The 27,793-nt window shown below is 42.3% G+C and overlaps 1 protein-coding gene across 3 annotated transcripts; it reads right to left on the bottom strand.

Annotated features, from left to right (window-relative positions):
• Positions 1-53: 53 nt before the first annotated feature.
• LOC119564947 (butyrophilin subfamily 3 member A3-like) lies at positions 54-23,309 on the bottom strand. 3 transcript variants are annotated; one of them, XM_043534695.1, is made up of 13 exons: positions 22,941-23,309; positions 22,090-22,251; positions 19,665-20,015; positions 14,443-14,727; positions 12,560-12,658; positions 12,175-12,201; positions 10,575-10,601; positions 8,343-8,369; positions 7,782-7,808; positions 6,064-6,090; positions 4,786-4,806; positions 4,560-4,586; positions 54-754 (listed from the first exon to the last, which is right to left on the bottom strand). In XM_043534695.1, the coding sequence occupies exons 2-13, from the start codon at positions 22,160-22,162 to the stop codon at positions 189-191; spliced, it is 1,557 nt and encodes a 518-aa protein (XP_043390630.1). In that variant the 5' UTR covers positions 22,163-22,251; positions 22,941-23,309; the 3' UTR covers positions 54-188. The 3 variants fall into 3 exon arrangements, with proteins under 3 accessions (XP_043390630.1, XP_043390632.1, XP_043390631.1); XM_043534697.1 differs by lacking the exon at positions 6,064-6,090 and having other exon boundaries at positions 7,791-7,808; positions 22,941-23,285; XM_043534696.1 differs by lacking the exon at positions 10,575-10,601 and having other exon boundaries at positions 22,941-23,283.
• Between the last annotated feature and the right edge of the window lie 4,484 nt (positions 23,310-27,793).

The following is a 27,793-nucleotide window of genomic DNA, read 5'->3' as shown; positions in this document are numbered from 1 at the left end:
TTTATTGATTTCAACTTCAGAGTCAACAAGCCTATGACAAGTGTTTTTGTCTCTTTTTCTTCTGTTTTATGTGCTTTATTCAATCTTCCATTTCTACTTTGCTTATTTTACCGTTTCTGATGTTTCACATGTTTACATTCCCTTCTCCCCTCTGTTTTTGAGTTTTACTTTGCCAAAGTAACTAGATCTCATTTTTCCTTTCTCAGAGGCTTTAAAGGAACAGGGACTCTGATGGGGTGGATTGCTAGTGCTTTCTGCTCTCCTGTGTTGTTCCTAGGACTCAGGAATGGGTAATACAAAAATTTCTCAGTAAAGTCTGCAGGAACAGTTGTGATGAGGAGCATCACCTCTGCCTCATAAAATGAGATTTTTTTCTCTTCCCGATCCAGAAATACACCAATCACTTTATATGGGCCATCCCGCTTTTCAATCTTAGCATTTTCTATGCTTGAAAAAAAGTCTCCCTGGGATCTCTTCAGAGACCAATATCCCTCCTCAGGGAGTGTCTCTGCTTTCTCCCTTTTCACTCTGTCCCTCACCGACTGACAAAGGACCCCTAGCTCCCAGTCCAGTTTCTCCCCCACTTCCACCTCCCAGTACTGCCTCCCAACCACAAACCCCTCCTTCCCCACCACGAGCAGGGCCCAGGAGGCTGCATCCAGCTCAGGAGATGAAGGATCTTTCCAGACTCTTTTCTGATCCTCTGATAGTTTGAGTTCTGGGTGTTTGCAATCCGGATCCAGAGTGATGGGAACTGGGGAGAGAAACCGGAATAGTCCCCTGGTTAGTAAGGAGTGAATCAGAGACACTCAGTGTAAGGAGAAGAGACAGGGAATAAACCAGGGGAGAAATGCATTTTAAAATGACAAATTCATATAAACATGAACATAACGGGTACTGTATGGCAGTAATTTACACACTCTGCAGGCAAAGTCCATCCCTGGGGCAGGGAGGGGGCATGGGGAGCTCTTCCCGTTCTTACACTCCAGCAGGGCAGCAGGGGGGCTGGCTAAGGTCCCTTCTGCTGTGACTTTGCTCCAAGGGAGGGACATCTGCTGGCTTGGGGCCAGGACAAAGGTTAGAGGTTAGATTTCTGGAGGTGAGATACAAGCTGCTCCTTTGTGAGCAGCAGTAAGGAGCAATCCCATCTTGCATACAGTTCACTCTGACCCATCCTGCCCTGCTGTGGCTGGATGGCTCCTGGATGTGCTACTCAGATGCTCCCACCCCTTTAGTGAAGAGAAGCAGGATTCTTCCTATGTGTTGCTAGGGAAAAATCATTATGAAAAGTACTAGGGGTCTGATCCTGAAATGGGCTGAGCTCTCTAGCCCAGCAAAGCTCATCAGAACATGAGTAGCTCAAATGACTGCCACTGCTTCATTGGATCATGTCAGAGTTCTCAGTGCCTTGCAGGACCAAACCTTATGTGCTGTATAACACACACACACATGCGCACACACACACCTCTAAAGGCAAGAATCACACAACGGTCTCCCACATCGTAAGGCCACCACAACTGACCAAAAGGATGTGAAATTCTAGAGTTATGTTACAAACCACAAGTGCTTTAAAAACTGGGCTCAATGGGTGAATTCATCCTGGAGTGAAGCTCTATTCTGGAATTGCTTTATTTCTCTTTAAATAAAAGGCTTATTTCAGGCTCGATCTTCCACAGGCTCCCAGCATGAAGGGGAGCGTCAAGCAGCACAGTCACTTAAGATGGTGCAGTCGGTCCCCTACTCTGCCTGGAGAGCTCTGGGAATGCTCACATCAGCCCCTGTCTGTCCTGCTGCCAGCTTAAACGCCATATGGCTAACACTGAACTCAGTCTTCTTCCCAAGACCTTCACTTTCCTGCCTTTCTCCACTGCTGGTGACAGCTCTGTCTTAACCCTGGTGCACAGACTCACAACCCTGGTGTTATCTTCACCTTGTCTCCCTGCTGAGAAACCTTGTCTGTTCTTTCTCCACAAGGTCTCAATAATCCACCTCTCCCTGCCTATCCCTATGACTAAAATGATTCTCCAGTCCTTGGTCATCTCATGCTTCCACATCTCCCACAGCCTCCTCCTGTCTTACTTCCCCAGCTTGCACCTCACATCCCAACTTTCATTTAAGCCACAACAGGTCAAGTCAGGATCCTCATCTGCTCTGTCTCACTGCCTCATCTGTCAGTCACCTTCTTTAATCCCTCCATTGTCTTCCTCTTACCCTGCACATCAGGATCACGCTTTTCATCCACATCTTCTAGGCTCTGCACAGTGCACCTACCTCTCCACCTTCATCTCTCACTATTCCCTCTTTCACTCCACCAGACTCTCAACCCTACATTCCCTGTTCTCAACCCTACATTCTTCTCCACCTCATCTTTATGCCTTTTTCCATGCTTCCTCTTATTCCTGGCGATCCCTTTTCTCTTAGTATGCAAGGCACACATCCTCTCTTCACTGAAGTTTCTTCATAGGTAAAACACCCACTACAGCAAAATGCTGTTGCAGAAACACACACACACACACACACACACAGAATCATGCTATAAGACATAAGAACCATTTCGGTTTTATCCATAACATGTAGTGTGTGAATATTTTTCTCTATTTATTAGGCACCAATAATGGGGCTTGTAGTAGAAAGAGAGAACCTGAGACATAAGGCCTGGAATTAAAGGCCTGGTATGACGCTTAAGGCCTGAAGTAAAGTCAGGCCCTGCTGCTAAAAGGGAAAGTTAGCAAAAGTCTGGCTATGAGCAAAAGTCAGTCCCTGTTACAAAGCAAATGCCTGCTTGCAAGTTCACTATCCAATGTATGAACTTGGAAAGGACAGGACTGGAGCTTCAAAAACACAAGCACTTCTAGTCATTAAGTGTTCACGTAAACACATTCCAGAAGGGTGGTACCAGAAAACCCCGCTACAAGGTTACAGTGTAAATACACTCCCCAAAGATAGTACTGGGACACACAGACCCCTCCTAAACATAAGGTCAGGATGACAGTGTGATGGAGAGAGATGTTTTGAGCGAACCAACAGGTATGAGGTAAAGGGTGATAACTAATTACGTCAGAGGGGCGATACATAACTTTTTTGTATCAGTGTATAAAAGAGGGGTCACAGAGCGGGTGTCTGTCCGGACTAGGGCGGAGCGATGAGTGCTGCCACTCACTGAGCCGAGTCCATTGTCACAAGCATACATGTCTTAATATCCCTGTAGAGTCTGCCGGGTGCTATTACCAAGCTTCATTGACAATAAATCTGGCCAAGTGTCTTCATTACTGAACCAGGTCTGTGGTCTTATTGAGCAGTTTGATCGAGGTCTGCTGTGTCAGCTATCTGATCAGATACAGCATAGCACACACAGAGAACACACAGATAGGCAACAACTGACAACAGGGCTCTTCATATCTTTAGAGTTATGCTTGTGTTTATACATTCTGCTGGACTGGGGTCTTCAACTGTAAACTGTTCTTGACAGGGACCGGACCTTCCCAAGTGTTTGAATCACAGAATCATAGAATCATAGAATATCAGGGTTGGAAGGGACCTCAGGAGGTCATCTAGTCCAACCCTCTGCTCAAAGCAGGACCTAATCCCCAACTAAATCATTCCAGCCATGGCTTTGTCAAGCCTGACTTTAAAAACCTCTGAGGAAGGGGATTCCACCACCTCCCATTCCAGTGCTTCACCACCCTCCTAGTGAAAAAGTTTTTCCTAATATCCAACCTAAACCTACCCCACTGTAACTTGAGACCATTACTCCTTGTTCTACCATCTGGTACCACTGAGAACAGTCTATCCTCTTTGGAACCCCCTTTCAGGTAGTTGAAAGCAGCTATCAAATCCCCCCTCGTGCTTCTCTTCTGCAGATAAATAATCCCAGTGCAGTAGGGCCCAGTGCAGTACAGTGTAGTACAGCCCAGTGCAGTAGTCTAGGAGCTGACCTTATTTGTGAAGACAGAGGCAAAAAAGGTATTGAGTACACTAGCTTTTTCCACATCCTCTATCACTAGGTTGCCTCCTCCATTCAGTAAGGGGCCCACACTTTCCCTGACCTTCTTGTTGTTGCTAACTTACCTGAAGAAACCCTTCTTGTTACTCTTAACATCCCTTGCTAGCTGCAACTCCAAGTGTGATTTCGCCTTCCTGATTTCACTCCTGCATGCCTGAGCAATATTTTGATACTCCTCTCTGGTCATTTGTCCAAGCTTCCACTTCGTCTAAGCTTCTTTTTTGTGTTGAAGATCAGTAAGGATTTCACTGTGAAGCCAAGCTGGTCGCCTGCCATATTTACTATTCTTTCTATGCATCAGGATGGTTTGTTCCTGCAACCTGTACAGCACTGAGCTCGTAGTTAGTGTTAACAAATAATTATTGCTATTGGAAAACTGGTAAATACAATAGAATTTAAGGTACAGATGGATTGAGACATATAACCTATCTTTATATCATCTGTATATGTATCCAGTCAATGCACAAGGAATGATTTTCAATTCAACTATTAATCTGTGAAAGAAAATATCTCATAATTTCTAGATAACAGGTTTACTGTATGCACTGCAACTTACCTGCATAGCTCTGAGCTCTTCTGAATTCTACAGAGGGAAAAAACAATTACTGCCTTGACAATCTATGGCATAGTGAAATACAGTGGAGTTTAAAATGTCTTCTATCTGCCTACCCATGTGTTTATAGCACACTCATTTCCATGCTGTTTTAATCTAGTTAATACTAGAGTGATAATTGTAATTTTCATTTAAAGAATAAACGGATAATTAAAACAACTCAACTTACCCAGCTCTGCTGAGAGTCGATCTGAAATGAAAGCATACTCCAGTCACTGACCCTAACTAGTTCTTTTCCACTAATGTTTTTAAAATTCTGAGAACTGTCTACAAACAATGCTCAGACAATGGGGCTCAGTCATGCAATTCTTATTTGTGCTCGTAGTTCTTTAACCATGCTAACAGTCCTATTACAGTTAATGAAACTACTCACCTAAGTAAGAGCTGGGCTCTTAGTTTCTGAGCTTGTTTACAGGAAGAGTGGGAATAACATGGCCACTGAGGCTGAGATTTATGAGAGCTAGTCACCTTTTTCCTTAAGCTCCTTTGAAAATGCTAGACAAATGTTATCGGCAATGCTATATTACAATCTCTGTACTGTGACTATCAGAGACACAAAACAGAGAGTAATATTGGTTCATTTCATTATATAAATACTTCCCCAACATATTTATATTCAATTGTCTGCAGTGCAGTCCCCCATTGACGCAGCCGTTCAAAGTGCCTCTAACCAAAATTGATTAGCGGGGGCTGTTTTTGTAGTTGTAGCCTCCTAAGTTTTACGTAAATTATTGTACCTGTATCATACAAACAGGCACCAGAAATCAATGTTTTGAGTTCTTATCTGAAACATCATCATTTACCAGTGCTATTGTCTAGCACTATTGAGTCCTGCCTCACAATTTTTGTGTGATACTGAAGTACAGTGTAGAATGTGTTAGCTTATATCATTGTTGTCTCCCTCCTAGCACTGTTGCAAAAACTAAATGAGCCAAATTCATCCCTGTTGCAGTTTCAACGACTGCTGTAGAGTTCAAACAAAGATAATTTCTTTAAAAAAAATAAAACTCATAAGCACTAATGTTGGTAAATAATTGTATAAATGGGTTCAAAAAGGACTAGATATATTTATGGAGGATAGGTCTATCAACGGCTATTAGCCAAGATGGTTGGGGATGCAACCTCGTGCTGGAGGTGACCCTAAATCTCGGACAGCCAGAAGCCAGGAGGGGAAGGTTAGGATGGATCTCCTCAAAACTGGCTGCTCTGTACACTGCCCCCGAAGCTCAGGTACTGGCCACTGTAGGAGACAGAATCGTGGGCTAGATGAACCTTTGCTATGACCCAGTATGGCAGATCTTATGTTCCTGAAGTAGAAGCAGAGTCTCTCAGGCTGGTATTTGACCACATTTATTGGGCTTCACCTTCAAGGTGCCATAGACAGACTCACCAGAACACTCACCTCTTTTATTCTAAGACAAGTAACAACATAGACAAGTTTTCTTACCAATATTTTCTTGTATCTCTTGAATTGCTGCAAAATAGTAATTACAATTAGTGCAATGAACAGCAGAGAGAGAGAGAATAAGAACTGAGAGTGTGAGCAAAGAGATAGTGATCCATGGAGAACATTGTGAAAACTATTCATAGAGAATTCTGCTATTACACATGCATGGCAGGGATGCTGCTAAATTCTCACTCCATATTTAATAGCCATCTGTTCTTATGACTCAGTCTGTGGCCCATTTATTTCAAACAATAGAGTGCAAAACATTATTTTTATTATTTGTAGTGTGCCAATAGCATGCTACGTGCTTTAAGAGATTTAACTCAGTGAGGCTCCTGCCACTATGAGCAGGCAATATACGCTGACAATTTCCTGTAGAGATGAAGGATGCTATGCAAAAAGAGTGATTGACTGAGATGTTTAGCAGCTTCCTCTTAGTTAGTTCCACAATTATTCTTTAAATGCTGGTATGTTTGTTTAATATTTATTTTATCTCATTATATGATGGAGCAGATCAGATTTTTTTTGTTTATTTCAGAACTGTGAAGAAATTATGAATCGAAAAAGGGGAAAATTGAAAAAAAATGTTTGTGAAAATTGTTTCCATTTTTCCAAGCAGCTCTACTTTGTGGATCTCGGGTTTATAGGCATTAGAAGTGAAATGTGTTTTAATAAGAGACTTGCAGTTATGTAGTGTGGAGGCACTTTGGGTCATCACTGGTCTGTGAAGTTTTAAGCACAGGGGACACACGGGAGGAAATCATGGATGAAAAGTGGACATAATAGTTGCAGTTGCCGGTGGAGCAGAGAAGGTGCTGGAGGAGAGAAGAGAATCTCTGCTGGAGGGGTCAGACAGGAGATGAAGGCTGGGACAACCACCCCAACTTTGTTGTAGATCACAAGGTAAATCCAGTGAAAGAATATTAAGAGAAGGGTGGACTTAGATGAGGGGAGAAACTAGGTGACTTTTCAAGCAGAATTTGGGTCAATGGAAGTGGGAGGGGATGCAGTGAGGGTCTAACAGTTTGTAAAGGTGGATGTTGCGGTGGTCAAGCTGAAAGCTGGAGCAGGCTTTTGGTGATGGAAATAAAGTAGAATGAGCCAATGTCATTGTGGAAGAACACAAAATAGTCAAATCCTGCCCACTCCATCAACCTGTGGGAAAATGGAGAGAGAGGAGAGGGAAATGATGACAAATCTGCCTGTCAAGGGTGATAGAGAGGGGAGGAAGAGAGCAGAGATTTTGAGGAAAATAAATTCATTTTGTACTTGCTAGTGGCAAGACAGCCTGGGAGTGGTATCGGAAAGGCAGTCAGAGATGTGTGACTGAATGGAGGGAAGAGATAAGAGGTGAGGATGATCTATGAGTCTTTGTTTAAGAAGAGCTAGTGGAAGCTGTATGTCCAAATGATGTCCCACAGGGAGAGAGAGCATAGGAGAGGGTCAAAGGCATAGAGACACCAGTGGAGATCTCTATCCAGTCCCTAGTATAGGAGAAATTATTATGATGTCGTTAAGTAGTCAGCTATGTATGATCGCCTTTTCTAACGTTCAGACACATTTATTAAGTATCTCTGATCTGTTATTGAAAATAAAATACATATAATAGTCATTCAAATAACAAATATGCTGCTGTTCATTTTTATAAAGCAGCTTCTTTTCATTTATGGCAAAGCTCTGTCTGTCCACACTGAGCATTTTAATAAAATGAGACTTACCTATTTTACCTGTCTTTTTGTCTGACTCTAAAAGAGTAAATGAATGAAAAACAAGAACAAATGCATGTTACTGAGGTAGTGATTGGCTTTAATTGAGAGAGTTCCTAGATTCTAAGGGCAGAAAGGGCCATTGTGATCCTCTAGCCTGACCTCCTTTATAACATAAGCCAGAAAACTGCTCCCAATTAATTCTTGGGGTCCTGGGTGAAAAGCTCTGAGGTGGCCTGTGACACTTTATTCCTTATTATTCCATTGTTAAACTGGAATCAAGTCTTTGCAAAATGGATATGAAAACAATTTCTAAAATAATAAGTAACCCATAAAACTAAAAAAAAAAAAAGAATCTAAATGTCCCCACACACATCCAAGAAACAGCATTCCACTTGGAAAGGATCTGCATTCCATTTTCCATATTTTATCTTGAAAATCTAAACTCACATAATAACTTGATTCGGCCTGTCAACCAGACAAAAATACTTGTGGATGTTGGCCTTTCTTCTGTACTCGCCCACAAACACACACAAGAAAAATCGTGAACCATACGAGCATTTGTATTCTCACCTCGTTGGGAGCTCAGACATTCTTTGTCTGAAAGAAATGATATTTAAATATCATTGTAAGAGAGAAGGGAAATGTTGTTTAGTATATTTAATGGCATTTATGAAATATGCTTTACACTTTACACCTATAACCATAATTTATTTTAAAATACAATGATTCATACTATATGGGTCAAATTCTGCTCTCAGTTACACTGGTGGAAATCCAGTGTAAACTCACTGATTTAACCCATGAACATTGTTTTTTACTTTATTTGAATATTTGTATAGTTCAATACATTTTAGGAGTAACTGAAAATGGGCCTTGTTTGTCAAAAAGTCAAAATTTTAAAATATTCAGGCAAAAACCAAACGTTTTTGTTTTAGAAATAACTCAGTGTTTGTATGAATACTGTAGGTTTTCCACAGAACATAAACACTTTCTGGACAAAAAAATAGTGAACCCTCCCCGAAAGTTTTGACCAGGCCAACCTTTGGACCTTTTTGAAAAATGCAGTATTCCTGTGCTTTTGATATATCACTCACACACAGTCTTAGACATTAGAATAGATTTAATTGACAGAGGAGTACTGCCTTGGACAAAAGGTTTATCTCGGCCAACATAATATATTAACACAATATATTTTAAGTCAATCTTGACAGCTTCCAGGAACAAGAAGAGTCTATGGTGAATGGCCCTATCTGCCTATCTGTATCCCAATGAAACTATATAACCAACCAGTATCAAAGAGATCCCCCGCATTCATGAATCAAAACCTCTTAGTACTTTTTTGAAGTAAATTATATAATACATTTTCATGCTTAGATTGTATTTCCATATGAAGGTTTTCTGGTGTTATATGACAGTCTATGATGAGTCTTGTTTAATCTATCATATACAGTTATTCAGTCATTACATAAATTGTACTTAGTTTAAATTACACTTACAGTGATGTACTCTGTTGGTTCATTTTTTTCTTTTTTTTTCTAGTGGATTAAGATTCACTTTTTAAGTTTTTTGTAGTAGTTCATATCCACTTTTGATTGATTTTACTTCGGTTGTTTGTGGTGACATACAGAAGCTGATGTTAGTTTTGATTTGATAGGAGATTAGCACCTGAGTTTAGAGTTCAGTGAGACTACTTGTGTGTTTAAAATTGAGCAAACGGTTAAAGATTATGTTGGATTTCAGCCGAGGCTTGTTTCACTTAAATGCATCAGTGATCTAATTAATGGTCCTGTAGTTTGACGTTTCTTTTGAGAGTACATCGGGGGTTAAAATATGGAAGCTCATTAGACTGGGAAATGACTTTACTGTTATTTCTTCTTTTCTTTTCTTTTTTTGCTCCCAATATGTAATTTTATTTTAAATGTTTTTACCTGCTGAAAGACAGGGTAGCAGCAGTTCTAGATTTACTCATAATTACCCATACTTACTGGCTTTCTAATTATTATGTGCGCTACATTCCCTATGGAGAGAAGTTCGCATGCTTGATAGCAAACCTCACTCACAGCTAAATTCCCTGTGGTGCAGAGTGAATACCTTAATTCCTATTTCAGACCTCAGACTAAGACTTAAGAGAGACGTAACTTGTGCACAAGACTAGTGTTGTCTCTATAAGGCTATGGCTACACTAGGGAGCTTACAGTGGTGCAGCTGCATCGGTTCAGCTGCGCCACTGTACGTTCTCTAGTGTAGCCATTCTAAGCTGATGGGAGAGAGCTCTCCAGTTCATTTAATTAATCTTCATACAAGTGGCCATAACTTTATCAGCAGGAGAAGCTCTCCCACTGACATAGCGCTGTCCACACCAGCACTTAGGTCGGTGTAACCCCTGAGTGACATAACTTGTTGATTTAGTTGGGGTTGGTCCTGCTTTGAGCAGGGGGCTGGACTAGATGACCTCCGAAGTCTCTTCCAACCCTGATATTCTGTGATTCTATGATAACTTACCTACCTAAGCTGTAGAGTGTACATAGCCTAAATCTCATTTAAGCCTTGTTTCGAGGGCATCTGTGGTTCTTTCGTGGTGAATAGCCCTGGTGTAACCCCTTATTGACAGATAGATTAAGAGATTCTTATATTAACAAAAGTCCCAGTCCTCAGTGATTCCTTTACCTGGGTAAGGACTGAAACCTCTGTGGTTACCGTCTTGGAAAATTTCAGCATGCAATGTAATACTGTCTCCATGAATCTGACTCATGAAAATACTCCTAGCAGCTTATATTATATCACATCAAAATATATATTTACCTTCTTCCATTGTTTTCTTCTCATTTACTGCAAATACATGGAATCACATTGCATCGTTAATTACTCTTATAAGTTTCCCAAAGCCTTATTTCAACCACAAAACAACTTTAAAATACTGGACAAGATTTTCTCCATGTCGGAAAAACCTGCTTTAGGAGACCGGAAATGGATTGTTGCACTTGAAGATTATCTCCTCATTCACTATATTGGAAGATGGTTTCTGCCAGTTCACTGATTATGCAGAGAATCTGCCCACATAAAGCAGGGGATGGCCTGTCATCTGGGAAAATGTTAGGATGCTTCTGGAGGCCCCTTGCCTCAGGACATCCCCCCCACCCACATCCTCTGACTTGGCAGGGAAGCTTCTGAGTGAGCCAGATAAAACCATCAGTGAACAGGATCAGATACCAACTGGTACAATGATTGGGGTGGGAAAAGAGGGGCATCAGACAGAAGTTTTGGAAGAGCTGAAAAATAAAGGAAGGAGTCCAAACCAATTAAGTGTAGGTGAAGTGAAATAAATGGGACTGATCATGAGCCCTACAATCTGCTGAAGAAGACTAAATTGAAACTTTAATGGAGGAAGAAGATTTTTTTACCAGAGAAATATTATGGGATGCTGAAATTTCTAGGATACCCCATGAACACCCACAAGGGAAATGAGTGATCAGAGGAGCTAGATTCTCACCCAGCTAGTTAAAAAAGGCCAGGTCTTGCCCTAGTCCTGAATGAATCTTGTGGACCAAGAGCAAATCCACTATGGGCAAACATAATTCCCAGGCAGACAACCAGCAGGAGACAATCACTTCTGTTTCCAGTGCCTATGTTATAAAAGGCCTCAAATTTTATAGTTTACCTAGTCTATATTGGAGGATATAAGTGATTCTTCATGTACATAAGCAACCCCTTTATATAACTGTTAATGATTCTGGAACAATGTCAAGCTCACCTAACAATGAATGGCAGAAGGCTAGCCGGAATGTGATCTATTTTAATGACAAGATCTGTTTATAACAGAAGGAAACAAACTTTCCTGATGAGCCACCAATGGCAATACTCCCTGTTGCTCAATGACTGAACATAGTCCCCGTCTCCTATGAAATCATTGGATGCATACTGCAAACGTTAAAAGCACAGAGCTGTTGACCACAATTAAGACAGAACAAATCCACCCATCTCCTGTAACTTATAAACAACTTCTCAGATCAGAACAGCAAGTGCTACTTTAAACTTTTGTTCTAAAATCAGAGAAATGTAGGGTCTGAAAGGGACCTCGAGAAGTCATCCAGTCAGACTCTCTGTGCTGAGGCAGGACCAACTAAACCTAGACCATAGGGTGACCAGATAGCAAGTGTGAAAAAATCAGGACGGGGGTGGGGGGTATTAGGAGCCCATATCAAAAAAAGCCCCAAATACCGGGACTGTCCCTACAAAATCGGGACATCTGGTCACCCTACTAGACCATCTCTGACAAGTGTTTGTCGAACCTGTTCTGAAAACTCTCCAGTGATGCAGATTCCACAGGCTCCCTGGGACTGTGTCAAAATCAAAATATAAAATATGTTCATATTAATTTGCATTCACCTGCCTGCTTACTTACCTGAGCGAGATGTTGTGTCATTATTATCTGAAAAAAATTAAAATGCCTTTTGAAAATGAGACACTTTTCATAGCATCCTACAATAGTTTTGATGGAAACAGTCACTGGCATGAATGCTAAGTCTGTAATCCCGAACCATCCATTGGTGTCTATTCTGGTCTTGAATATATTTATAGGTAAGGAATTAAAAAATTGTCTTGTCAGAACAAGGGACTTATCTGGTAAGGAATTATAATTTACAGACCCTTATATTTCATTTTCTGAATCTGCCCCTAGAAAACTCATTTCAGTTTTTGTTTGGTTTTAGTATAGGTAAAGAATTCCATATCATTTGTTTAAACATTTTCATATAGTTATTGGAAAAAACATACAAAGAAATACTTACTTTTCAATTTATACCCTACAGTAGCAATAAGGGCTACACTAAGAAATAAAATGATGAGGAAAGCAGTCATCCAAGGGGAGGTGGTTGGGAAGAAAACATCTGAAAAATATGTGAAAATGTCAGTTACAGTCCAATAATTCTTAAGAAACATCATGAAAATTATAAGGCCAACCAAATGGAGTCTGTCTGAGAACTTGGTGAAATCAGATTTCACTTGAATTTAAAGTCTGCTGTTTCCTTCTGGTGGAACAAAGTCTAGATGAATTTAGATCAAAAGATTCTACACATCTTCAAGGATATCATGGAGAACAGAGCTGTGGGCTCCTCCAGTGCATTCTGGAAAAGCACACACCTTCAGCCACACCCAGCTCACCTTACTCCTGCAGATAGAAACACCTCAGACATTGGCATATCTCACATGAGTAGGGTTCGCAGGATTTACCTCAAATACCCTTTCAATGCTACTATTCATACAGAAGTTGTATGCATATTTAATAAAACGTTTTAATCTGCACATATTTAAATTATAACTTAGAATCATAGAATCATAGAATATCAGGGTTGGAAGGGACCTCAGGAGGTTATCTAGTCCAACCCCCTGCTCAAAGCAGAACCAATCCCCAATTAACTCATCCCAGCCAGGGCTTTGTCAAGCCTGACCTTAAAAACTTCTAAGGAAGGAGATTCTACCACCTCTCTAGGTAACACAAGGTAACTTGTTCTCCATCAGTCCATGAAATGGTGAAAATCATATCCAAGCTACCTCATGGGCACAACCCCTGCTGCTTACTGGGCAAAATGCAAGATGCATCTCTTTGCAGAGCATTCCCACCAGAAATAGTATAAAATAAAAAGAAAGGAAGAAAGATCCTCTACTGAGGAAGGGAGGTAGAGAACCTAAATTAGTATCTTTGGTGGAGTTACTGATAGAATGTAAATGATAGAAATGATAGAAACCATTTCTCTTTATGTACTAAAATTAATTAACCCTGTGAACATCCTATGATGTAAGTGGGATAAATATCATTCCCTCCCTATTGAGGTGGGGAAAGTGAGAGAAGTTAATCAACTTCTCTGAGGCCATAAAGCAAGTCAGTGGCAAGGTTTGAACTCAATACAGAATCTCTGTTCTCAACAGATATAAACGGGACAACTCACCTGGGTGAGTACTTCAAAGTACGAGTAAGGGCTATGGAATCTGCCCAATAACCATTCAATAATAATGAAAAGTTAAAGTAATGTTAATGCTGAAAAATTAAGCACACAAGAATCAGGAGAGGCCAAAATGAAGGTCATACACACCACCTTAACTTTACCCCCTTTTTCAATGATGCACCAGTACATTGAATGAGACAGAATTTTCCATATCTTTTAGTAATATTGAAAATGCCATGCAACTTTGTTCCTTATTCATGTGCAATGAAAGCTGGATCATGATGTAGAAAGAAAACACTTAATAATGTACTTGTGCAAATTATGATTTTTAAACTTTTTTTAACTCAGCCTAATCACAATGGGTTTTTGCTGGAAACTGACAGGCACGTATTTAAAAGATAATAACACCTAGCTCTTATATTGGGCATTTCAACAATAGATCTCAAAGCATTTTACAAAGGAGGTCAATATTATTATCCCCAGTTTTGGGCAAACTGAGGCACAGAGAGGGGAAGTGGTTTGCCCAGTGTCACTCATCAGGTCAGCAGCATATTCAGGAATAGTTCTCAGGCCTCCTAAATCCTAACCCAGTGCTCCATCTGCTAGACCAGACAAACTCTGGGCATCTATTTCTAACAACAAAGGGGGAGAGAAAAACGGGACACATCTCATTAACCAAGCAGCCTCTTTATTCATTCTTACAGTCATTGATCCCCATGTGCACTCACCTGAAATTAGGACTCTGGACTCGCTCGCTGTCTTTAGTATGTTGTTGATTATTTTGCAGGAGACTTCATTGTCCGAGCCGGGTTCTATGTTAATGGCACTTTCAATATTGTAGATTCCAGCAGGTGTCTTTGTGTTACTTGTCGTAGGCTTTTCTGTTCGTTTTTGTCCTTTACTGTCTAACCAGAGCACCTGGGGCTCAGGGAACCATCCCTCCGACCTGCAGGTGAGGCCGATCCCCTGGTCTGCATAGTCCTCCATGAAAATGGAAGACTCGCCACCTCTAGCTACAAGAAAGAATAGACGTTGTTATTACCGTCTCCTCCCCAAACAGTGCAGCGTTTGGGGGATTTCCCACGGCCTTGTACACATGCTGCCTGAGAATTCTGACAGAATTTGTCACCCCTCTTCATATGAAATTACAGGGTAAGAACTCTTCCCATGTGTGGGGGAAATTGCTGTTAACCTTGCTGTTGAACCTTACCCCATCCCACTCTGTGACAAGATCTATGCACTATATGCAGCGTAGGCAGGAGCGGTAACGCAAGAGGCCTACAGGCCTGCATCCTGTAAGACTTAGCTTAAGCTAAGAGCATTGGCATATGCTGGGCCGTGGTATTTTGACCCAGATAACAAACTAGGCCAACCTCTAGCCTAGCTCAAGTCCCTAGCTGTCCATTATATGCAACCTCCCCCGCCCCCAACCCTGCAAAAGCCCCTAGAGAAAGCACTGCCACAAGCAAACCGCAGATCTTGATAATAGCGAAGTGCATCAGCACAGTGCTAACGATGAAACTGTTTACTTTGGCTCCTTATAAGGCTTTATTAACAATGCTTGAGTGATAAAAAATTAAGGAAATGTATCATTTGACTTGAATGTAAAAAACTATATAAGACTGGTATTATAGGGGCAGGACAGAGAGAGACCAGGGTGGCACCTGCGTGTGGCCATCTCTGTCCCTTCTCCCTGCATGCTCGTATTCAAAATAAAAGGACCTCAGACTGTTTGAACCAAACAGATGGTGTGACTCCTTTTCCACAGCACATGTTAAGTTAAAATAGTGACATTGTATCTGAAGAAACCTATACATTGGAGCTGTTTCTCTTTGCCCATAGCAGTTCAGAATCTGTCAAAAACCTGAAGCCTCTGGGGACACACTCCTATTTATCCAGATATCTTCGTGTGCAGATGTGGTGAAAACTCAGTTCAAATTGTAAGCTGTCACTTTAAATTTCAGGGCTTTTTCTGGTCCTGTTTGCTGTGCTCTGCAGAGAAGTGTGAATCTGGGTTTAGCAGCAGTCAGTCTGCAAAGAGGAAGCCTAAAGCAATGTGTGGTGACTTGGGGCCTCTCTGGTATAAGGAGCAGCCTGCTTTGTCTCTCTCCGTTCTTTGGTTATTGTGTGTTAGGGTTTTCAATTCTAAGAAATTAGGTAATGGTATATTGCAACCTCCCAGAAAGAGAATTTTATGGCTTTTGTCTGACTTCTGTGTTTGTATGCCATGAACACAATATTTGGGAGCTAAGTGGACTGCACCATGGTATGCCCTAGATGTGTCAGGTAATATTTTAATTGGGGCTTAGCTCTGTAGGGAAATCTTCTAACATAAACACCTGCCCTCCCGGTATAAAACTCATCCTCCATAGAATTTAATTGAGTTCAACAGAATTACATTAAGTCTTGTGAAGGGATACCCCCTCACCCTGGTATGAAGAAGGCTAAAGAACTCCTCTTGGCCTGTTCCATGCTGACGAGACACACCTGCAAGGTTTTCTCAGCCTGGACTTGGTGGGGTAACTCACATGACTGCATAACTGTCATGGATGGGTATAAACTGTTCAGGAAGGACAGGTAAGGGCAGAAAGGTGGAGCAGTTGCATTGTATGTAAGAGAGCAGTATGACTGTTCAGAGCTACAATATGAAACTGGAGAAAAGCCTGTTGAGAGCCTTTGGGTTAAGTTTAGAGGAGAAAGCAACAAGGGTGATGTCATGGTGGGTGTCTGCTATAGACCACCGGACCAGGAGGATGAGGTAGATGAGGATTTCTTCAGAGAACTAACAGAAATTTCCAGATCACAGGCCCTGGTTCTCATGGGGGACTTCAGTCACCCTGGCATCTGCTGGGAGAGCAATACAGCTGTGCACAGACAATACAGGAAGTTTTTGGAGAGTGTTGTGGACAACTTCCTGGTACAAGTGCTGGAGGAACCAACTAGGGGCCGTTCTCCTCTTGACCTGCTGCTCACAGAAAGGGAAGAATTGGTAGGGGAAGTAGAAGTGGGTGACAACCTGAGCAGCAGTGACCATAAGATGGTTGAGCTCAGGAATCCTTACAAAAGGAAGAAAGGAGAGCAGCAGAACGTGGACCTTGGACTTCAGAAAAGCAAACTTTGACTTCCTCAGGGATCTGATGGACAAGATCCCCTGAGTGGCTAATATGAGGGGGAAGGGAGTCCAGGAGAGCTGGCTGTATTTTAAAGAAGCCTTATTGAGGGTGCAGGAACAAACCATCCAGATGTGCAGAAAGAATAGCAAATATGTCAGGAGACTAGCTGGGCTTAACAGAGAAATCTTCAGTGAACTTAAATATTAAAAGGAAGCTAACAAGAAGTGGAAACTTGGACAGATGAGTAGGGAGGAGTATAAAAATATTGCTCGAGCATGCAAGGGTGTAATCAGGAAGGCCAAAGCACAACTGGAGTTGCAGCTAGCAAGGGATGTGAAGGGTAACAAGAAGGGTTTCTACAGGTATGTTAGCAACAAGAAGAAGGTCAGGGAAAGTGTGGGACCCTTACTGAATGGGGGAGGCAACCTAGTGACAGAGGATGTGGAAAAAGCTGAAGTACTCAATGCTTTTTTTGCCTCGGTCTTCACAGACAAGGTCAACTCCCAGACTGCTGCACTGGGCAGCACAGTATGGGGAGGAGGTGAGCAGCCCTCAGTGGTGAAAGAACAAGTTAAAGACAATTTAGAGAAGCTGGACATGCACAAGTCCATGGGGCCACATATAATGCATATGAGGGTGCTGATGGAGTTGGCTGATGTGATTGCAGAGCCATTAGCCATTATCTTTGAAAACTCGTACTGATTGGGGGAGGCCCTGGATGATTGGAAAAAGGCAAATATAGTGTTCATCTTTAAAAAAGGGAAAACGGAGAATCCAGAGAACTACAGACTGGTCAGCCTCATCTCAGTCCCTGGAAAAATCACAGAGCAGGTCTTCAAGGACTCCATTTTGAAGCACTTGGAGGAGAAGAAGGTGATCAGGAACACAGGTTAATTTTGATTCACCAAGGGCAAGTCATGCCTGACCAACCTGATTGCCTTCTTTGATGAGATAACTGGCTCTGTGGATATGGGGAAAGCGGTGGATGTGATATATCTTGACTTTAGCAAAGCTTTTGATACGGTCTCCCACACTATTCTTGCCAGCAAGTTAAAAAAGTATGGATTGGATGAATGGACTATAAGGTGGATAGAAATCTGGCTACATCGTCGGGCTCAATGGGTAGTGATCAATGGCTTGATGTCTAGTTGGCAGCCGGTATCAAGCAGAGTGCCCCAGGGGTCTGTCCTGGGGCTGGTTTTGTTCAACATCTTCATTAATGATCTGGATGATGGGATGGATTGCATCCTCAGCAAGTTTGTGGATGACACTAAGATTGCGGGAGAGGTAGATACTCTGGAGGGTAGGAATAGGGTCCAGGGTGACCTAGACAAGTTGGAGGAATGGGCTAAAAGAAATCTGATGAGATTCAACAAGGACAAGTGCAGAGTCCTGCACTTAGTATGGAAGAATCCTCTGCACTGCTACAGGCTGGGGACCTATTGGCTAAGCAGCAGTTCTGCAGAAAAGGACCTGGGGATTACAGTGGATGAGAATCTGGGTATGAGTCAACAGTGTTCCATTGTTGCCAAGAAGGCTAACGGTATATTGGGCTGTATTATTAGAAGCATTGCCCGCAGATCGAGGGAAGTGATTATTCCCCTCCATTCGGCACTGATGAGGGCACATCTGAAGTATTGAATCCAGTTTTGGGGCCCCCACTACAGAAAGGATGTGGACAAAGTAGAGAGAGTCCAGCGGAGGGTAACAAAAATGATTAGGGGGCTGGGGCACATGATTTGTGAGGAGAGGCTGAGGGAACTGGGATTATTTAGTCTGCAGAAGAGAAGAGTGAGGGGGGATTTGATAGCAGCCTTCAACTACCTGAAAGAGGGATTCCAAAGAGGATGGAGCTAGGCTGTTCTTAGTGGTGACAGATGACAGAACAAGAAGCAATGGTCTCAAGTTGCAGTGGGGGAGGTCCAGGTTGGATATTACAAAACACTATTTCACAAGGAGCGTGGTGAAGCACTGGAATGGGTTAACTAGGGAGGTATTGGAATCTCCTTCCTTAAAGGTTTTTAAGGTCAGGCTTGACAAAGCTTTGGCTGGGATGATTTAGTTGGGGTTTAGGTCCTGCTTTGAGCAAGGGGTTGGACTAGGTGACCTCCTGAGGTCCCTTCCAACACTGATATTCTATGATTCTATGATTCTAAGAGGTTAAGAGAACCAAATTGCTAAGTGAGTTGGTTCACTAGACAATCTTGCTAATACTCATTTGAGGCCAAGTCTATAGTTTTTAAGGCCAGAAGGGACCATTATGTCTGACTTCTTTTATAATGCAGGCCATAGATTTCACCTGATTGTTTCTGGGTTGAGACCAGTAGCTTGTGCTGGAATCTTTTGGAAAGATATCCAGTCCTGATATACAAGGGATGGAGAATTGATCAAATACCTTGGTAATCTGTTGCAAAGGTTAATTACCCTAATTTTTAAAAATTTGAATAATATTTCCAATATGAACTTTGCTGACCTTAAATTTAAGGTACCGGATCTTGTTTTGCCGTTGTCTGTGCGACTGAAAATCCGTTAGGTATCTGAAATCTCTTCCCCATGAAGGTAATTATAAACTGTGATGAAACGACCTCTTAAACTTATCTTTGTTAAACTAAATAGATGAGCTTCTTTAGTCTCTCACGGTGAGGCAGGCTTTGTAGGGCTTTGATATTTTTCTACCTGTTCTTTGAAACCACAAATCATTCTCACAGTTCTTCTCATTCCTGATGTAATTCTGTGGACTAAAAAAGAGCTGTATAAAGGCTTAATTGAGCTCATTCTCTCTTTCTCTCAATAACAAAATATCTGATAATAAACGATTCAATATTACCTTCACTGACCTGTCACATGGAGTTCAATCACCACCTCATCATACCAGTTCTCAGAAACCACTCGGCACATGTAATTCCCTGCGTCAGAGACCTGGGCATTCTTCAGCTTTAGAGACATGTTTCCTGTGTTCATTTCATGGTGAAAGAACTCCGTTCGCCCCCAATATCTCTCATCCTGTTTTTCTTCTTTGTTTCCTCTGTTATAAGAACTCACATCTATATTTTCCTGGGGTCGAACAAGTCTCCAGTGGAGAGTGATGTCCCCAGGGATACTCGTGGCTGTCACCCGGCAAGGGAGGGTAACGTCTTCGCCAAGGAATCCAATAACAGGCGATTCAGGGTGAACGATTTTATATTCACCTGTAGATAGACACAGATAGACATTTTCTCTGTTTCAGATCATTAATCAATGAGTGAACTTTATGATGCAGAAGCAGCCTGAGGTGAAATGAGATGGTGATAACTGACCTGAATTTTACAGTTGTATTTTCAGTTTTTAAATGTTGAATGGGATAATGAAATTAGTGCTTCAGGCTGTGATTTTAGGCACCACGTGGACTCTAATTATCCCTGCGAAGTTCACTAAAGTCCCGAGGAGCTTTACCCAGTTCAGCTGGATCAGCTACAGTTCTGCCAAGCGCCCATGATCCCACATTCCCATATGCAGGAATGGGCCTCCCTCCTGCTGTGTAGGAGCCAGCAATGCTTGCAAAGTGGCCCAGAGGTGAAACAGCCTCTTCAGGCACTCCTGGGGTGATGCACATTCCTAGCCATGTGTCAGAGTAGCAGCCGTGTTAGTCTGTATTCACAAAAAGAAAAGGAGTACTTGTGGCACCTTAGAGACTAACCAATTTATTTGAGCATAAGCTTTTGTGAGCTACAGCTCACTTCATTGGATGCATTCAGTAGCCATGTGCGTAGCTGACAAGGCCCCTAAAGAACTCCAGTGGCTGAGAGCTTCCTAAGGGCACTGTTAGGAGTGCTAGTGCCAGTGTAGAATCCAGGCCTGTATTTTCGCTTGAGATAGTATTTTGAGTTTTGCTTGCCTTTTTGATTTTTTGATACACATACATTTTTACTAATATGTGTGAACAAAGGACAAAGACACTGTGTATGTTGCTTCTGCCTAGCCAGATGGGTTTGTTAGTATAATGGGAACAGATAAGATAAGTTAAAATGTTACTGGGCATGGTGGGAGTATGATATATGAGCGCACACTTGAAGACTGCCTCAACTCCTATCTCAAGGCAAGGTTAAGCAACCAGTCAGGAGAGGCAAGGGGAGATTGGGGGGGAAGGTAAAACACTAAAAGACCAGAGAAATATCTGCCCCTGACCGTAGTACAACCTCACTCCTTACCACTCCTATAGGGTACAAAAAGGGTGGGACGAAGACCCAGGATCCCCCAAAACGGAACATGACCATAAATTGTAAGGGGCGGGACTGTGGGCATGCATTTCAGGTATAATGATGCCTGCTTAGGACGAGGGAGTTGGGACACTGGGAAACAAGGCTCTGCGGCGTCAGAGTTATGGTATACATGCTTGCTGGAAACTAACACCAATAAACATTGCATTGCCGGCACTTCGGACTGCTGGTCTTCTGCTTTCTGTCTGCGTGGCAGGAACCTGGGGAGAGGGTGAAGGGAAAGCCCTCTAACAGGCACATCTACACTGCAGTTAGACACCCATGGCTGGTCCGCATCAGCTGACTCATGCTTGCAGGGCTTTGGCTAAGGGGCAGTTTAACTGCAGTGTAGATGTTTGGGCTTGGGTTGCATTTTCTCAGGCACAAAAGCTTTAGAAAGCTGAGTTAATATTAGTATCCCAATTGTACAGCTAAGGAATCCAAGGCAGAGAAAGATGAAGTGACCTGCCCAAAGTCATAAAGGGAGTCAATGGGCAAGTCAAGAATAGAACCCAGGTCTTCTAACAGTCAATATTATGCCTTTACTAATAAACCAGATTAATCAGAAACGGGACTTACAGCCGTCTGAAATAACCTCTGAAATAATTTCTCATTGATCAGTAAACAGATGTTTCACCACAAAACCCATGTGGACCAGTGTATGATAGATAGAGATTAATCTTATATTTTTATTGGGCAGCCTGGTGCTTGGCTGATGGCAGATAAAATTCTTTGCCTCTGAATAGACTTAGGAATTTCATAGTGTGATGGGGGATTGGGAGCATCCCATGAATGACGTTGTTCAGTGAATATTCTGTGTCGGAATTGCATATGGCAGTAGAGTTGAGCCATTTCTCTGCACATTGGGGTGAACAAAGAAGTGAGCTGCATTGCAGTAAAAAGTGATAATGCTATACACTATTAAAAATAAGGAAACCTTAGATTGTTGATGCCTGTGATTTGTTTCCTCACCCTGGTAATGATTAATTACTTCATTAAAATAAATTCAACAAAGAACCTTGTTTACCTCTTATCAAGTAGGGTGTCTGTAGAAAAGTTAGTATCTGAATAGCTGTTATCCACTGGAATAAGGAATCCATTGCTGGGCAGACATTCAAATAACCAAAATGTCAACAAACTTCTCAAAAGGCAACATGCTGGGGCAGGTATAATAAGGTTCTCCCAGGCCCTTGAAAGGCAAGCACAATACGTTTCAGTGTTATTGCTGTACAAGAAAGAGCAATACATTAGCAAGCAATGCTGCAATCATTATTGCTATTGACTGACTTTTCTGATCGTGACTCAAAAAACACGTCCAAATCAATTTTTTTGCAGAGGTGCAGAGTTCTGCCCAGGTGCTGAACTAAGCAAAAAATAGTTAAGAAAATGTAGTAATGTTACATGGGTCAGATCCTTAACTTGCATCACAGGGGCTACAGCAGTTTACACCAACTGAGGATCTGGCCTCAAAGTGTAAAGAAGGTAGAACATATCTCTGTCCCATCCTTCAAATCCATTTCTACAAAAGAATAGAGAGGCTGGATACCTTTTAACATGTTTTGAGCATCAAAATCACAATTAAATTAATAAGCCCATTCCATTAAGAGTAAAAGATTGTCAAAAATTCCCTTGTCTTGAAACAGCTTCCTTCTAACCACCCTGCTTCAACCTCTCTAGTAGAGAGGAATGTCTTAAATTCTGTGGCGTGTAAACATAAATCTGTTCAAACTACATTCAAAAGTAGGTGAAAATGGGAGTCAGTTATCCTCCATGTTGTTTCAGATAAAGAGTCTGACTGTAATTTCCCAATTAAATTAGGCAGCTAGACTTGCAATAATCTCTCTCTCTATGCTCATTTTTGCTAAATTGATTTCTTACCGTCATTGCAGGGTCCTATGCACTGCTATGTGCTGTAATGGATTGTGGTTTGAGGAATTATTCAGTCTTCACATATATGTTTCCTTGCAGTTGAAGTTTGTACTTTCAGTTTACACATTTATGTAGTTATTTATTAACCAAATACAATCGTAAAAACGAAAGCAATTTTCCTTCATAAAGAAGCAGGCAGCCAAGCTCGAATGTGATCTGAGTGTGTTAGCCCTGACTGCACAAAAAAAAGTTAGATGCCTAAGTCCCTATTTTAGACGTATAGGTCCTGGTTTCAGCACCACTGTGATGTACTGCGCCCCTTTCCCTCCCCACCATGACATCATGCAGGTGCCTAAACTCACTCGGCTCTTAAGTTTCAACAGGAAAAGTTCCCTCTGCATCTATGTTCCTTCCTCTGGGCATGTGCACTGCAGCTTCCTTCTAGGCCTCCAGGTGTTGATCTCTGGCATCAACCTGAGAGCCATTCACAAACCTGGGGAAGATAGGCAGCTGACCACCTGTGCTGTGTGCAGGGCCCAATTGGGTAGGTGTGCTCAGAGGCTGTCTATTAGATTAGGCCACTCACACAAAATAGCCGCTGGGGTAGAAGGAGGACAACCCTCAGAACTTTTAACCCAGTGGTTAGTGTAAAAACCCCACCTGTGTTATAGGAAAGCACTGGTTGAGGACCCCCCTTCACCTGCAGGGCAGCAGGGATTTGAGCTGGGATCTGCCATCTCTCAAGTAAGTGCTGTACCCAATGTGGTATGGGACAATCTCGCGTGAGACTCCCTCAGTCTCTCCTTTTGAAGCTGTTCCACTGATGGTCAGTAATTATAGAGTAATTGGAGCAGGGAGGCTGGATCCTGCATCTCCCACAGATCACAAGTGGTTTAATCACCGGGCTACAGAGTCATTCTTATGTTTACTCTTTGTCTCTCTATGGCCCAAAAGGCTCTTTAAGATTGAATGATGGAGAGCAAGAAAAAGAAAGCATGGAAAATTGATAATAACTCCATAGTCTGATGGTTAGTTCACTCTGGCAGGATGTGGGGACCCAGGAACCAGCTGTCCTGCTCCAAATGACTCGTTATTTATCTACAGTGGAACAGCTTCAACAGGAGAGTTTGACTATCCTGGAGCCCAGTGATCAGAGCACTCCCTGAAAGGTAGCAGAGCACTATTCAAATCATTTCTACCTCTCAGAAGGAGGGGGACCTAAACCAGGGGTCTCCCTGCTCATCTGTCTGGCTTTTGTGAATCTCAGTGTAAGGCTCCTATCACTCTTCATTCAGTGTACAGGAGATTAGGTGCTGAGCTCCAAGTCTGTGTATCTGAGTGATTTTCCAGGGTGCCTGCAAGTTAGGTGGTGTGATGCTGAACATCACATCACCTAACTCCTTTTGTGCATTCAGGCCTCACTCACTGGGATGTTTAAGCAGCAAATACAGAAACTGGGATCCCCTTCTAACTGAAAGTGTGCATCTCAGTGCTAGAGACTGTTCATTATTAGCAGCAATAGGTCCCTTTTTCAACTGCTCTGACAGATTTGTAAAACTCCGCTTCTGGAGTCCCCTCCTGACCTCTTTTTCCCCAGGCTTCTTCACTTTTCCCTATGATAACACAGCTCAGGGAGCAGCTCTCCATCTGCACACCTCCCTCCTGAAACTCAGCCACACAGAGAGTTGTTCCACTGAGTAGAAAGAGAAAACCTCCTGTTTCTTCATAGATCATGGGAATCTTAAAAACCCCTCTGCAAACCCCAGTATTGAGGGTTGGTGATTTGAGCTGGCTGGGAATTTATGGACAAAATGTTTTTTGTGCTCGTTGAAAAAATGCCATTTTCTCAAAAATAAAACTGTGTATAGGATAGACTAGATTGTGATTAAATTTTTGCTGGGTAGGTTGCTGCAGTCCAGGATGGAATTTCTGTTCAAAATTAATGAATGATAAATACCCACCACAAATTAGGTACGAGCCCCTCTCTGGAGCCGCTCCCAACTGTGAGTGCCTATCTCAGGGCAGACTTTAAGAAAACAAAGGCACCATACTGCCATACTGATGGTAGGTTCTATAATTAGTTTTCACCAAGCCATTGACAAATGTGAACTCCTGGATCACTATACCAGTCTTACTATGGAGACAAAGACAGTCCCCTTAGCCTCTCCAGACTATCTTGCCACCCAGACAGTCTGAACTTTGTGATAAAAGGTTAACTCAACCTCAAATCACACCACATCAGATTTTGCTCAGTCCCAAGAGACCAGTCACTTACGCCAGACTAATTGGTACTCCAGCTCTTACACCAAAGACAATGCTGGTAGCCAATTCTATAGTAAACTATCTAACGTTTTATTAGGTAAGAAAAGGAAATGAGAGTTACTGAGTGGTTAAAGCAGATCAAATATAATAACAGGTGAGTCACAGACTATAATACTAAGTCATAGGAGAGATGTAGTAATCTGCCAGTTTCCCAAAAGTCTTTTCACAGTACCCAGATTGTCTCTGGGGATCTCTGCTTTTCATCTGGTACACTTCCCTATAAGAGTTAAAACAGTCCAGAGATAAAGGATCTTTCTTTGAATCCATTTTTATAGAAGACAAGCTGACAGTCTGTACACCCACGTGGGTTTTTCTTTTGATGACGATGAGTGAGGAATACACTTAGCCTTTTGACTTCTGACCACTATGCATAATGACCACTTACTTTGAAATTAACATTTTCTGTTAAAGACCTTAACTCATAGAATCATAGAAGATTAGGGTTGGAAGAGACTTCAGGAGGTCATCCAGTGCAACCCCCTGCTCAAAGCAGGACCAACCCCAACTAAATCATCCCAGCCAGGGCTTTGTCAAGCCAGGCCTTAAAAACCTCTAAGGATGGAGATTCCACCACCTCCCTAGGTAACCCATTCCAGTGCTTCACCACCCTCCTAATGAAACAGTGTTTTGTAATATCCAACCTGGACCTCCCCCACTGCAACTTGAGACCATTGCTTCTTGTTCTGTCATCTGCCACCATTAAGAACAGCCGAGCTCCATCCTCTTTAGAATCCCTCTTTCAGGTAGTTGAAGGCTGCTATCAAATCCCCCCCTCATTCTTCTCTTCTGCAGACTAAATAATCCCAGTACCCTCAGCCTCTCCTCATAAATCATGTGCCCCAGCCCCCTAATCATTTTTGTTATCCTCTGCTGGACTCTCTCCAGTTTGTCCATATCCTTTCTGTAGCGGGGGCCCAAAACTGGACAGAATTCCTTTGTTAGGATTTCTTTGGTGGGTTATTTAGTCAGAGGAGTATACACAACGTAAGTGTTTGCTATTACATTATAACAGCAACAGACTAGTAAAAACAATACAGGTAACATTCCACTAGTTTTCATGAAGTTTAAACATCTCTTACATTTACACTCTTACATTTACACTCATTTACAATACACCCTTACATTTGCACTCATTTTGATCTATGCTAATACACAAGTGTATTGACTTGAATACACTCTGACATGACCTGATCTGCCAGCATCACACCCCCATACCTGGGGAACTACTCGATTATGTGAATAATGCTGGTTCAAATCTCTCCTCTAAATGAGCTAGAGAAGAGGCTTGACTGTGGGTTTTGTACATCCTAGATGAGTGCATTATTTAGGGGCAGCTGGGTTTCTTCCTCTGATAGCTCTCTTTGCCTCTGGCTTTTGGGAAAAAAATGACAGATCTCAATTTCATCCCAATGTGGGTCAGGATATTGTTTTGAAGTCTGTTTTCTGCCAAGCTATGGTGGTGCTAGTGATTTCATGAGAGTCCTGACTTGCAGGTGATGGTGCTGAGGCTGTGGGAGGGGGTGACCCCACACATGGACTCTGAGGAGATTGACCGTCACATTTAGGGGATGACTCCTCAATAAGGGCAGGCCCAAGGAACCCATATTAATGATACTGTGACCCCCACTACCCATCCTGCTCTCTCCGCATCCCCCAGGGCATTCAGATATTACTCTGCTCAGGCAGGGCTTTTGCTCTGTCAGTATGTTGCTCTGGCAACTTGCTCCTGAGGCAGCTACAGGCTTGACAGGGGCCTGGCTTAGAGGGGGAGCAGCTCCTGCCCAGCGTGGGCCACCCAACAATGAGGGTCCCATATCACCCCACTAGTGGCTCAGCCCAGCAAGCTGCTGGCAGCAGGGGCGATAGGCCTGGCCAGAGTCCCCAAAGAATGTACCAGAGAAGAGGGGCCTAATAACATTATCTACCCTGAAGAGGAACTGTCCCCCCGGCCCCCAGTCTTTCACCCTGGGGGACTGTACCCCATAATCTTTCCCCAGGGACGAATGACACTTCATAATGTGTTCTTGGTTGAAATGTCCCCGTAATCTACTCTGCAGAGGAATTACACTCCATAATCTGTCCCTTAGGAGAGACTGTACCCCATAAAATACTCAAAGGAAATTACCCCTCCAAATTTGCCCCTCTAGGTGACTTACATCCCACAATTTGTTCCTGACACACCTGCACCTCAGTAAATCTGCCTCCTCAACATACCTCTGCCCCTTGACTACCCAGGCTTAATACAAGAGCACCAAATATCCTTCAAGATGGATTTTACTTGGGGCAGTTTATTTGGATACACCAAAGAATGGAACGAAGTTGGTATAATTGAAAAGCCAGGGTGCAGGAATTTAAATGGTAAACGTATACAGCTAGGAGGATGTATTATTCAAATGGATGATTTCAGGTTGTATTTGTTGGACAGGTGATGTTCAAACTGATTTTAAAGCACCAGATATTTTTGAATTGTTTCAGTTGCGTTGAAATAAGCAGTTTTGGATTCCTCTTAGAGGAAGAATAATGCATGAAAATAAAACCAC

The sequence above is a fragment of the Chelonia mydas genome, chromosome 23 (genome assembly GCF_015237465.2).
Source record: "Chelonia mydas isolate rCheMyd1 chromosome 23, rCheMyd1.pri.v2, whole genome shotgun sequence".
NCBI classification, from domain to species: Eukaryota; Metazoa; Chordata; order Testudines; family Cheloniidae; genus Chelonia; species Chelonia mydas.
Note: the sequence above shows the minus strand (reverse complement) of the source record. Positions and strands in the feature narration are given on the sequence as shown.

Excerpts from the sequence above, each read along its gene's own strand:
- LOC119564947 (XM_043534695.1), bottom strand. The coding sequence starts at position 22,162 with ATGGATTCCTTATTCCAGTGGATAACAGCTATTCAGATACTAACTTTT. Across the intron at positions 6,091-7,781 it reads CAAAAAGACAGGTAAAATAG|CAATTCAAGAGATACAAGAA; the intron begins GTAAGTCTCATT and ends ACTATTTTGCAG. Across the intron at positions 4,807-6,063 it reads AGAGATACAAGAAAATATTG|ATCGACTCTCAGCAGAGCTG; the intron begins GTAAGAAAACTT and ends CTTTCATTTCAG.